At 44.0% G+C, this 13281-nt stretch overlaps 1 protein-coding gene across 1 annotated transcript in view; it reads right to left on the bottom strand.

Annotated features, from left to right (window-relative positions):
* KIF25 (kinesin family member 25) overlaps positions 1–13281 on the bottom strand; it is a 92376-nt gene that overhangs the window by 1690 nt on the left and 77405 nt on the right. Inside the window, exon 15 of the mRNA XM_055000633.1 lies at positions 12387–12547. Coding sequence (XP_054856608.1) covers positions 12390–12547 — 158 coding nt within the window. The 3' untranslated portion in view covers positions 12387–12389. The remainder of the gene's footprint in view (positions 1–12386; positions 12548–13281) is intronic.

Here is a 13281-nt window from a genome sequence, read left to right as displayed (position 1 = left end):
GGTTTTGCATCAAGCAACAAGTTGGAAGGCTCAAGGGGCTATTTACTTCAGGTCCCCGCCAAAGGCTTCAAAAGAATCACAGCAGTTGCATAATGGTCCTTCAGGTCCAATAATGCCTTTTGAGCCATAATCAATTTCTTCAGGCAGAGGACTTTCCTAGACTTGCTACCTAAGACAAAACAAAACATGCTGGATTTTAAGCTAGTCTTCTAATGTGACATATGTGCACATATCAGGCCAAGATAACTCAAATTCTGCAACAAAACCTGAATTCTGCAACTTCTATAAAATATGCAAACATGTATGTCCCCCACCTGTTTTGTATATTTTACTTAACTTCTTCTAAGGAAAGGGGCAAGAATCAGGCCCCCTGTGGAGCACGGAAGCACTCCCAGGGTGGCCACGGCCTGCATCATAACGTCACTTCCTGGAAGTGCAGTCATCGCACGGTCCTGGGAGTGCGCACGGCAAAGCGTGTGCATATGGTACCCAGTGAGTTCCACCATATCTTTTCCCAGAAAAAAAGCCCTGGAGAAAATAAAAATGTTTCATTGGGTGACCTTGAGTTCTGGGTATTGTAAGGGAAGAAAAAATTTCCTCTGCTTTCCATGTCATTCATAAATTTATTAACTTCTACCACGTTCTCCTTTTAGCTGTCCTTTCTCTCACTTAAAAAGCTCCAAATGTTCTCAGCCCATGCAATTCATACAGAATTTATAACTTTATAAACTTCTATTATATCCTCTTTTATCCTGTCTTAAAGTCAACTCTATAGATGTCATGACATTTTACACCAAGAGAAGATCCTATAACCTGAATAAGTGGTATAAATTGCACAGTCATCATCGGGTTGGTTAGCTACCGGAGAGATCAAGTTGCTCCGCATAGCACTGAAGATGTAAGTCCCTGTGGTCCTGCACTGGGTTCCTTTCACAGTTATACATTTAAGTTTGGTAGCCCTGTTGGTCTCTTGCAGCAAGGACAAGTGCTTGACCTCTGGAGCGCAAAAGCTTGTGGTTCAATAAATATATTCATCTGTAAGGTGCCTTCAGTGTCTCTTTTTTTGCCTCCAATACTCCTGTAACTTTTGTGGTTTCACCAGACATTGTCTGCTCATTTTCAAGCTTGAAGGCTAAACCTTTGATCTTCTTGGGATGCTGACTTTTGTCCCAGGCATCACATTTTGTAATTGCGTAGTAAGATCAAGAGGAGTCAGCCTATCTTGGAGGGAGCTGTAGTCTCCTGAAGGAGGTTCAAAGCTTGGGGATGCCACTGAATCCTGGTCTACAGTTGGAGACTCAGGTTTCTTCTGTGGCACACAGCACCTTTCATTACCTTCATCTGATATGCCAGCTATGGCTGTTGCTCAAAAAACATGATCTGGCCACAGTGATCCATGCTCTGATCACCTCCAAGTTAGATTACTATAATGTGCTCTATATGGGGCTGCCTTTGGAAACTGTCCAGAAGCTTGCATTGGTCCAAAATGTGGAAACCAGTATCTGCTAGTATCTGCAGTGGGGTACAGCAACCATATCATCCCTGTGCTGAAAAAGTTGCACAGGCTGCCCATCTGTTTCTGGGAACAATTTAGTGTTGATTCTTACCTTTAAGGCCCTAAATGGCTTGGGGCCAGGGTAATGGCTGCATCCTGCCATACTCTCTTGCCTGCCAACTAAGACTATCCTCATAATTCCTGCTCTCTGCCCCTACCTCAGAAGTGAGGTTAGTGACAACCAGAGACAGGACTTTTCCAGTGGTGGCACCTCACCTGGAGAATGTTCTTCCCTTTGAGGCTTGGCTAGTGCCTACATTACTCTCTTTTAGGTTCCAGGCCAAAGATTTCCTTTAACCCAGGTGTGATGGACTTGGCTTCAAAAGTTGTAATTGCTGAACAGTAAAAAGGATGGTTTACAGGTTCCCCCTTCCCTTTGTGGCTAGCCTGATATGGCAGTTGGGGATGGAATGTTGAGGGGTTGACAGCTGGAGTAAACTGACAAGTGAAAGGGACTAGAGTCTGGCTTCTGACCAGAGAGGGTCAGCCAGAGATACTCTATGTAAGAAAGGAAGGGAAGGGGTACCCTTAAGGTGAAATCAGTACATTCAGGAAACACTTTTAGCCCTTGGACTAAAGTGGGAAGGACAGCACTAACTCCTGTGTAGACTCAAGAGATCTGGGAATTACAGTGGGCCAAGGAAGTGGGTAGAAAGGAAGTGGGTAGGGAAGTGGCCCACTATATAGTTATGAGCTATAACTCTGTTCCTGGTGCTGAAAGAACAGCTATAACTCTGTTCCTTCAGCACCAGGAACAGGGTTGTAGCTCATAACTATAACGCCTGCCCAGTATCTTGAAAGGGTTTGACTCAGTGGAGTTCCCTAAGGTCTGGAGAGGAGGGGAAGTTGCACTGTATGTATGTGTTAAAAGCGGAGCATTTGTGAAGCAGTGCCAACCTCTGAAAGAACTCACTGGGACCAGCGTATCTGTGGGACTGCCTCTCCCTATATGAGCCCCAGAGGATGCTTCGATCCAGCGATAAACAGCTGTTAATGGTCCCTGGCGCCAGGGAGGCCTGCCTAGCATCGACCAGGGCCAGGGCTTTTTTGGTCCTGGCTCCAACCTGGTGGAACACTTTGTCTAAAGAGACTAGGGACCATCCGGATTTGTTATCCTTCTGCCGGGCCTGCAAGACAGAGCTGTTCCACCAGGCATATGGTTGACACTGGTTGGGCCTCCCCACCGGCCGACTAGAGGAAAACATGCCCCCTTACCCACCCAGCCTGTTAAATACTTTGGAGATGGTTGGATGGTGGTTATTGGAGAAGTCTGCTGCTGCGTGTTTTAAATATGTGGTTTTATTGGTTTTAAAGTTATATGTATTTTAAATTACTATACAAATTGTAATCCACCCTGAGTCTGCTGATGCAGGGAGGGCAGAATATAAATTGAATTAAATAAATAAATAAATCTTTAAGTCGAATAACATCAACATCTCTCAAAGAAGCCAGCAACTCAGAATCATATCAAGTGTTTTGTGCCTCACACCAGTGAAGTTTCTGTACAAAAAACCTTTCCGTTACTTCAGTTCAAACACCTGCCTACCTGCCTTCTTGAGTTACCTACTTGTAAATAAACTTTCTGTTACATTTTGAATCTCCCCAAGCCTTGTGTGCAAGTTTCTGTTTATGGGAGGTGCAAACCCCTGATCTTTCCCCTGCTTGGACTTGGCTGGGTAACCATACTACTTATATGTTACTGAAGGGTGGGACAAGAAAGATAGTTGAAGTTTAACATCAACCACACTACTAAAGGCTTCCCAGCCCAGTATATAGCTTCATAAGCTTAAAGAGGAGAAGTTTTACCTTAGGGTAGGAGAAGGTCAGCCCAAGATGGAGACATGGGTTTGTGACACCAGTCTTTTAATTAAGGGATTGATTTTTTTAAAAACTCAGTTTACAATCTGTTTCTAGCCCAAGATAAGTTTCAGGCTGTTTTTATGTTCTTGATATTTTTTAAATAGTTTGTTACAACTTCTGTGGTGTTTTGTTCTTGAGTTGTACTTTGTAAGCCACCTCCAGCTAAATGGAGAGGTAGCATAAAGATGGTCTAAATAAATGAATATGTCTTACAAGTACATCAAGTCATAATGGATGAACTGATGAAGGGAGGAGGCAAAACAACTTCCATTGTCACTTTGAAGAAACCTTTTTAACCACAATGCATAGCAAAGAGGTAGTAGACATTAAGGCTATCCCAGAAGAACTAACTGAAGCAGAACAGATGCTTCAGGGGTGATAATCTAATGGAAGAAAGATTAAGACTTTCAGCCTAGGACAAAAATAGGTGCATTAAAGATGTGGCAAAAGGCACGGATGAGCACGAAGGGAAAAGCATTCACTCATTCACACTTAGTTGGGTTGTTCACACCCAGGCATCAAAGCTGCACAAGAGCTAGCTATGACAGTCAAGTGGAACATTGAGTTGCTGCATCTCTTTAACCAGGATTAACCAAGCGATCAGTTCAACAGCCTATAGTGTGATTTAGGAACAGAGAAAGACAGTGGTAAATCCCTGCTGTGGTTCCAGCAGATTGCTGTCATGGCTTAGAAATATGTGTGTTGTTTTGAAAAACAAAAGGAAAAGATCCATATTCACATCTATCCTATGGACACATAAAATGTGTCTTTAAAATATCCTGAGTATACTAAAGAAGCCCAGGAATTTCTAGCTATGCAAATGATTTACTACCATGAATATAAGTAAATTGGCAAATAGAGAAATGTGTCCACTATGTTTTAGAAAATCCCTCCCAGCTCTATTACATGCACATCCCGCTGCTTGTTAGATTGATGTTTTCCCTATAGTTGAATTATGGGAGGCCTTCATAGGGCTTCTGTCAAATATACCTACGTGAGTTCCACTCCTTCCAAATATACTTGAATTTTAGGAAAAGGCAATGTATGCAGCCATTTCTGACACTGCGGTATACATTCCCACCACTGCATTGTGAGCATTCCAAAAGATCAAAGACGATACTCTGCATAATGCAGCAGCTGGTATATATTGAAGGATGAAATTCCAATTGGAGCATGCTATAAAATTTCTGGGTAAATATTTATGCTCAGCGAAGTTGAGAGACTTGGAGCAATATACGAGCTAGTGTTTTGGGTAGGCAAGCTGCAATTTAAGCCTTCTCACACTGACCCACCAATGACCTCCATCCCAACTCTAGAGGCAGAAGTGATTCACTAGAGGAAAAAAAAATTAGAGTGAATCATGGGCCTCCACAGAGTATTAAAAAAGCACATAAAACAAACAAGAAATTATTAAAGCCCTATCACATACCACTGAATCTCTCTTGATGTTTAGTTACTTAGAACTCTTTCCCTGCTGTCACATTGTCCACATGCCCCAACTCACCATGTGCAGTAAAGATGGCAGAAAAGAATGTATGAGGGAAGGGTATTCTACTTACTCTTGCCTCTTCCTTCCTTGCTCCAAACTTACTTTATTTTGTAATTGAAATATTCATATCCTGCTTTTCCTTGTAGCTCAAGACAGCTTACAAATCACAAATTTAAAAATATAGAATAAACTACAATTGAAATAACCCCCTCCCAAGAAAGATATCTGCAGTCTATACTGCATTAAAAGCCCTCATAAATGAAAAAGCTACCTAAAAATTTCTAGAGATGGTAGGGAGCCTATTCTGTAAACAACAACAACAACATTCAATTTATAAACTGCCCTTCAGGACAACTTAACACTCACTCAGAGTGATTTGCAAAGGATGTTATTATTAGGGGTGTGCAATTCAGTATTCTGATTAGGTTAAAGTTACCGAATCAGGGCCGTTTCGGTTTTTTTCAGTATTACCGAAACTTTTTCTGAATACCGAAAAATTTCAGTAATACTGAATCAGAGATTGCCAAATCGATTTGGGATGATTCGGGTCGATTTGGCAACCAAAGAATTTGCTAGCCGTTTGTATTTCCTCCAGGTTTCCGGGAGCCTGGGGGGGGGTCATTTTCTGTCTGAATCAAACCAAACTTGGTGGGGACTTTCTCCTAACTCTCCTCTAACTACTCCCTCCCACATTTCAGAAAGATTGGACTTTGGGGGGCCATGTTATGCCCCCCCAAACAAGGTGCCCCCATCCTCCTACACTCTCCATGGTTCTCTATGGGGAAAAACAAGTCATCTTTCTAGGTGGCTTGGGGTGGCATTTTGCAAGCAAAATGCACCCAACTTTCAGGGGACCTGCTCCCACCTGTCCTCCCACCCTCCACCAAGTTTCAGACAGATTCCACTTTGGGGGGGCATTTTATGGCCTCCCAAAGAAGGTACCCCTATTCACTTCCACTCCACTATTCCCTACGGGGGAAAATAAGAAAGGCTTGTCTGGCTAGGGGTGGCATCTTGCATGTAAAATGCCCCCAAACTTCAGGGGCCCATCTCCCACATGTCCTCCCACCCTCCACCAAGGCTCAAGCAGATCCCACTTTGGGGAGCCATTTTATGGCCTCCCAAAGATGCTGCTCTTAGCTTCCCCTTTCTCCATTATTTCCTATGGGGGAAATAAGAGAGGCTTGTCTGGCTAGGGGTGATATTTTGCATGCAAAATGCCCCCAAACTTCAGAGGACCTCCTCCTACCTGTCCTCCCACCCTCCACCAAGGCTCAACCAGATCCCACTTTGGGGGGCTATTTTATGCCCCCCAAAGGTGGTTCTTCTGCCACACCACTTTGTCTTTCTACTGTGGGGAAGACTTCCACACTGCAGAAACACATGGGATTGGGGCTGCCAATGGCCACAGCCACAGTCCACCTGCACCCAAACTGCCAAATACCACACACACCCTCCCCAAAACCTAACCTCCCCTGTCCTGTGGCCAGCCACTTTCTATTGATTCTTGTTATGGGAAAATCTCCCACAGCAGGAACCCACGGAATGTGGCATCTATGGCCACAGGCACAGTCCCCCTTTTAAATACACCCCCACAGTCCCACACTGACCCAAAGACACCCTCCTCAACATTCCCACACCGGCCTCTACCCCAGGAGCAGGCTGGCCAACCGTCCCCCATTGTTCGCTGTGATGGGAACTTTTAAACTCTCTTTCCCAGTGCAATTATGCACAGCCAAGGGGTGCCACAACGGTAGGCACACACCTGAGTGCGAGCTTGTCCCTGTAAAAGAGCACCTGAACCACAGACACCCTCCCCCAAATTCTCCCACCACCTACAGAGATGGCTGACCAGCCAGCCCCATTGTTCCCTATGATGGGAACCAACTGCACAACAAAGAATAAAACACAAACACACACTGAATAAAGTTTTTAAAAAACTATTTTCTCACTTTCAGAGTACAAGTAGGCAAAGCATGTGACACATTACACCAGCAGTCGCCCACACAGAAAAATAACACAATTCACTTCACATCAGAGAATCATCCAAAACACAATTGCTGTCAAAAACAGTGAGGTGAGTTGTGTTATTTTGTGTAGTAGACTGCTTTCATGCCCTGTTGTGCCCTCCTACTGTGTAACCTAAAGCAGTTAAAGAAATAAAGTGTTTATGACAGGAATTGTGTTTCTGTGATTCTCTGATGTTAAGTGAGTTGTGTAATTTTTTTGTGTAAGATACTGCTGGCATGCCCTTTGGTGTGCCTCCCTGCTGTGTAATGTATAGCTGTTAAAGAAATAAAGTGTTTTGACAGGAACTGTGTTTTTGTGATTCTCTGATGTTAAGTGAGTTGTGTTACTTTTCTGTGTGGGGGACTGCTGGTGTAATGTGTCACCATGTTTTGCCTACTTGTACTCTGAAAGTGAGAAAATAGTTTTTAAAAAACTTTATTCAGTGTGTTTGTGTTGTATTCTTTGTTGTGCAGTTGGTTCCCATCACAGGGAACAATGGGGGACGGCTGGCCAGCCTGCTCCTGGGGTAGTGGCCGGTGTGGGAATGTTGGGGAGGGTGTCTTTGGGTCAGTGTGGGGCTGTGGGGGGGTGGATTTAAAAGGGGGACTGTGCCTGTGGCCATAGATGCCACATTCCGTGGGTTCCTGCTGTGGGAGATTTTCCCATAACAAGAATCAATAGAAAGTGGCTGGCCACAGGACAGGGGAGGTTAGGTTTTGGGGAGGGTGTGTGTGGTGTATTGTCGAAGGCTTTCACGGCCGGAGAACGATGGTTGTTGTGGGTTTTCCGGGCTGCATTGGCGTGGTCTTGGCATTGTAGTTCCTGACGTTTCGCCAGCAGCTGTGGCTGGCATCTTCAGAGGTGTAGCACCAAAAGACAGAGATCTCTTAGTGTCACAGTGTGGAAAAGATGTTGGCAGGTCATTTGTATCTACTCAGGAGGGGTGAGGTTGAGCTGAGTCATCCTGTAAGAGTTTCCCAGGGTGTGGAATGCTAATGGCGGGAGGCTTCACTGTATCCTGAGGAGGTTCTTTTGCATATGGATTGGTACTTGATGTGCTAATCTTCTCTGCAGGGCTATTGTCGGGGATAGAGTGTTTTGTTAGCCTGGTGTTTTTCAGAACTGGAGCCCATGCTCTGTTCATTCTTAAGGTTTCTTCTTTCCTGTTGAAGTTTTGCTTATGCTTGTGAATTTCAATGGCTTCCCTGTGCAGTCTGACAAAGTAGTTGGAAGTGTTGTCCAGTATTTTGGTGTCCTGGAATAAGATACTGTGCCCTGTTTGAGTTAGGCTATGTTCAGCCACTGCTGATTTTTCAGGTTGTCCAAGTCTGCAGTGTCTTTCATGTTCTTTTCTTCTTGTCTGGATGCTACGCTTTGTGGTCCCGATGTAAACTTGTCCACAGCTGCAGGGTATACGATATACTCCTGTAGAGGTGAGGGGGTCTCTACTATCTTTTGCTGATCGTAGCATCTGTTGTATTTTTCGGGTGGGTCTGAACACTGCTTGAAGGTTATGCTTTTTCATAAGCTTTCCCATCTGATCAGTAATTCCTTTGATATATGGCAAAAACACTTTTCCTGTAGGAGACTGTTTTTCCTTGGTTGTTTGATTCATCCTGGGTTTGATTGCTCTTCGGATTTCATTTCTGGAGTAGCCATTTGCCTGAAGTGCGTGGTTTAGATGATTAATTTCCTCATTGAGAAAGTGCGGCTCACATATCCGTCTTGTGCGATCCAGTAATGTTTTCATTATGCCTCTTTTCTGTCGGGGGTGGTGATTGGAGTTTTTGTGCAAGTACCGATCAGTGTGAGTTGGTTTCCTGTAGACCTTGTGACCTTGTATACAGTATAACTGCAGGAGTATACCGTATACCCTGAAGCTGTGGACAAGTTTACATCGGGACCACAAAGCGTAGCATCCAGACAAGAAGAAAAGAACATGAAAGACACTGCAGACTTGGACAACCTGAAAAATCAGCAGTGGCTGAACATAGCCTAACTCAAACAGGGCACAGTTTCTTTATCCAGGACACCAAAATACTGGACAACACTTCCAACTACTTTGTCAGACTGCACAGGGAAGCCATTGAAATTCACAAGCATAAGCAAAACTTCAACAGGAAAGAAGAAACCTTAAGAATGAACAGAGCATGGTTTCCAGTTCTGAAAACCACCAGGCTAACAAAACACTCTATACTCGACAATAGCCCTGCAGAGAAGATTAGCACATCAAGCCCCAAGCCATATGCAAAAGAACCTCCTCAGGATACAGTGAAGCCTCCCGCCATTAGCATTCCACACCCTGGGAAACTCTTACAGGATGACTCAGCTCAACCCCACCCCTCCTGAGTAGATACAAATGACCTGCCAACATCTTTTCCACACTGTGACACTGAGAGATCTCTGTCTTTTGGTGCTACACCTCTGAAGATGCCAGCCACAGCTGCTGGCGAAACGTCAGGAACTACAATGCCAAGACCACGGCAATACAGCCCGGAAACCCACAACAACCATCGGTGTGTGTGGTATTTGGCAGTTTGGGTGCAGGTGGACTGTGGCTGTGGCCATTGGCAGCCCCAATCCCATGTGTTTCTGCGGTGTGGAAGTCTTCCCCACAGTAGAAAGACAAAGTGGTGTGGCAGGAGAACCACCTTTGGGGGGCATAAAATGGCCCCCCAAAGTGGGATCTGGTTGAGCCTTGGTGGAGGGTGGGAGGACAGGTAGGAGGAGGTCCTCTGAAGTTTGGGGGCATTTTGCATGCAAAATATCACCCCTAGCCAGACAAGCCTCTCTTATTTCCCCCATAGGAAATAATGGAGAAAGGGGAGGCTAAGAGCAGCATCTTTGGGAGGCCATAAAATGGCTCCCCAAAGTGGTATCTGCTTGAGCCTTGGTGGAGGGTGGGAGGACATGTGGGAGATGGGCCCCTGAAGTTTGGGGGCATTTTACATGCAAAATGCCACCCCTAGCCAGACAAGCCTTTCTTATTTTCCCCCGTAGGGAATAGTGGAGTGGAAGTGAATAGGGGCACCTTCTTTGGGAGGCCATAAAATGCCCCCCCAAAGTGGAATCTGTCTGAAACTTGGTGAAGGGTGGGAGGACAGGTGGGAGCAGGTCCCCTGAAAGTTGGGTGCATTTTGCTTGCAAAATGCCACCCCAAGCCACCTAGAAAGATGACTTGTTTTTCCCCATAGAGAACCATGGAGAGTGTAGGAGGATGGGGCACCTTGTTTGGGGGGGCATAACATGGCCCCCCAAAGTCCAATCTTTCTGAAACTAGGGGGCCAGTTAGAGGAGAGTTAGGAGAAGGTCTCCACCAAGTCTGGTTTGATTTGGACAGAAAATGTCCCCCCCCCAGGCTCCCGGAAACCCGGGAGGTTTTCTCATTGAAAACAATGGCCTAATCAAGCTGAAAAGCCGAATCTATTACCGAAACGCGAATACCGAAACGGTTTCCTGATTCAGTTAAAACCGAATCAGGTTTACTGAAACAGGCAGGCCTTGCACACCTCTTGTTATTATTACCCCCACAAAAGTCACTCTGTGAGATGGGTGGGGCTGAGAGTGCTCCGGAAAGCTGTGACTGACCTAAGGTCACCCAGCTGGGTGGAAACTAGGATAGAAAATGCATGCACTCTGGTTGATGCTAGGTAGGCCACTTTAAGTGGGGGAATAGCCAGTAGGACTGTAGCTGCCGCATGGGTTCATATGGGAAGAGATGGTTCTTTAGATGACTCTGCTCTTTCATTTCCCTTCTACAAAATAAAAGGCTACCTGACAAGGGTACTTGATGGCTAATTTACTAGAAAACCGCACAGCAATATAATATGCTCTTAGATGAAGTTCACATGCTCCACCTGCAGCAACAGTCCAACAGACCGAGGATCAAACTTGAAAAAGGGAGACCTGGGGGCAAATCACAAGGAGCTGTGCATCTCCTCTTGAGTTAGTCACTGTCTCTTAGCCCTATTACACACAATTGTTGCAAGGATAAAACAGGGCATGTAGACCCCTCTGGTCTCCTTGCATGGAGGGCAGTACCCAATGATAGCAACAATGACTAATAATGATTGTGATAGGGCATGATTAGCCCATAATAATAATTTTAAAAATTATCTCCAAACTTCCCTGTTGGAGGATATTTTCTAGTGTGATAAGAGTTTTATGAACTCTGATTAATAAAGGATTAATGTAATTCTTACATGATTAGCACTAGTTCATACAATCCTTTTTTCCTCATGCAAGTAGCATTGACAATTGCATGGACAAATGAGGCATACAAACCACACAATAACAGACATGGCTAGCACCATTTCTGGTGACTGCAGCTGCTGGGAAAAAGTGTCTTTATGATTACTGGACTTGCTGTTCGCCATACCTGCAATTCCCTCATGAACACAGTGATGTGTTCAGGATATAGTATGAGAAAGCTCCTAATTATACCCAACGTGCCATTATATCCTTATAGTTTAAAGGAAACCAGATATAAGGAAATTCCAGCTGGATTTCTAGTGAGAAAAATAAGATTAACCATTTTAGGCAATTTTAAGGAGAACTGAGAGGGATAATTCTCTCCTTCCCACTCGGGTGTCTCAGGCACTAAAGCTGTGGTTCACCTCCAATCTGAATAACACTGACCATAGGTCAAGTCTGTATGTGCATGTACTACAGTAGTGTGTGTGTGTGTGGGGGGGAACTCCCAATCCAAATGTTGCATCAAGAAAAAAAATGAAGCCTACAGTCGATATAAATTATGCAAATAACATTTCACATACTGGTCTAGGTTGGATGGTTTATCGTACTTTGGTTAATCATGCAAAGCACAAAACACTCTGCAGAGCTCTGATACCTAGCTTCCCAACCACTGGAAATTCTGCCCAACCTCATCTCTGCCCTAACTGGTTTCTGGGATGTTACCAGCACTGCTCATGCATTTTATGCTATCTTCACATCCTGAAGGGCTAGACACTTACATTTAAAAGAATGGAAACGGAGGGGGTTTTTAGGGTGCTGCATTTCTCATCGAATCCCAATTTCTGCACTTGTACAGTATTGTTGCGTTATATACAGCACCCTACTGGAAATCTTCTGGACCTGGAAAATGCCCATGCTATGCACCATAGAGTATCCATTGCATTCTGGTTGCTAAATGTTGCTCATTAGCAGCACTGCAGACATGAAATCTGGATCATGAGTTCTGCTCTGCTTTTGCTGTTCCAAAAAGATTTGTCCCTTCAACTCTGCTCTTCCCAGAAGGTACAACAGACAAGTTCATCTGCCTTTCCTATGTGGCAGCATTTTATTAATCCTGCTATTATTGCTGGAATAAAGATGTTGCCCAGCAAGTTTATGGATTGCTAATACCACACTGAACAGGGTTTATTTGAACTGGCAGTTTACATCTTTATGAAAACAAGATAGATTTCAGTCTGAGGAACTCATTAATAACCCTTTCACCAATGGGAATCTTACTTTTTATTTGGATTTGCTCAGCCCTGGTTGGTTTCTCTTCTTGGCTTGCCCGCGCTGAATTTGCCTTGCTCGTGTTCCAAATCCCAGGGTTTGCAGGGACTCTGTTATGTACTTTTGGCTGGGGGAGACACACAATACCAACAGTAATTTTGCATCACCACCTAAGGAAAATGAACAAGAAATAGTTTCACTGATATTTGAATATGTTGGAAAAGGCTAACAGAGTGAATTGTTTAACAGTAGGACTATGTTAGTTTAACAAAACATTTATTTATGAAAGAGGTGACTGGATGACCATTATTCAGTATAAACTACAGTAGGGTTATGATTTATCTGTACAATAATCATCTGCAAGTGTAAAAGGTGTTCCAGCCTTCTATTTTGTACCAGACTCTTTTTAAAACTTACAGTAAAGCAGAATAGCAGTTGTTTCCGCATTAGTTGTTTAGTGTGGAATTACCATGATTCATCTACTCATTTCATGGAGAATCCAAACAACACCATTCAAACCCTATGGTGCATTCTCTGTGGTCTTCCCTTTTGTAACTTTAAAAATATATATAAAAAGCAATTGCTGCAGCAAATTGTTTAGAGTGGTCAGTCAAAAAGGTTTTTCAGGGCAACAGTCCCTTTATATTCTTTCTTTCCCAATTAATTTGTTATCTCTGTAGCTGGCCACAGCATTCATCAATCAAGCAATTTATTTATTTATAGTCTGTCTTTCTCACTGAGACTCAAGGCAGATAACAGTGTGAGGTTAGTGCAGTCAATATTAAGGACATTTCCATAAACAATGCCATAGGGTAAATAAATACAAGTTTACAAGACATAGCATTAGCAAGAATCCAACGGAGCTGGAGAAATACTGAAACAGAGCATAAACAATTCTAGGACT

The sequence above is a fragment of the Eublepharis macularius genome, chromosome 1 (assembly GCF_028583425.1).
Source record: "Eublepharis macularius isolate TG4126 chromosome 1, MPM_Emac_v1.0, whole genome shotgun sequence".
Lineage (NCBI taxonomy): Eukaryota > Metazoa > Chordata > Lepidosauria > Squamata > Eublepharidae > Eublepharis > Eublepharis macularius.
Note: the sequence above shows the minus strand (reverse complement) of the source record. Positions and strands in the feature narration are given on the sequence as shown.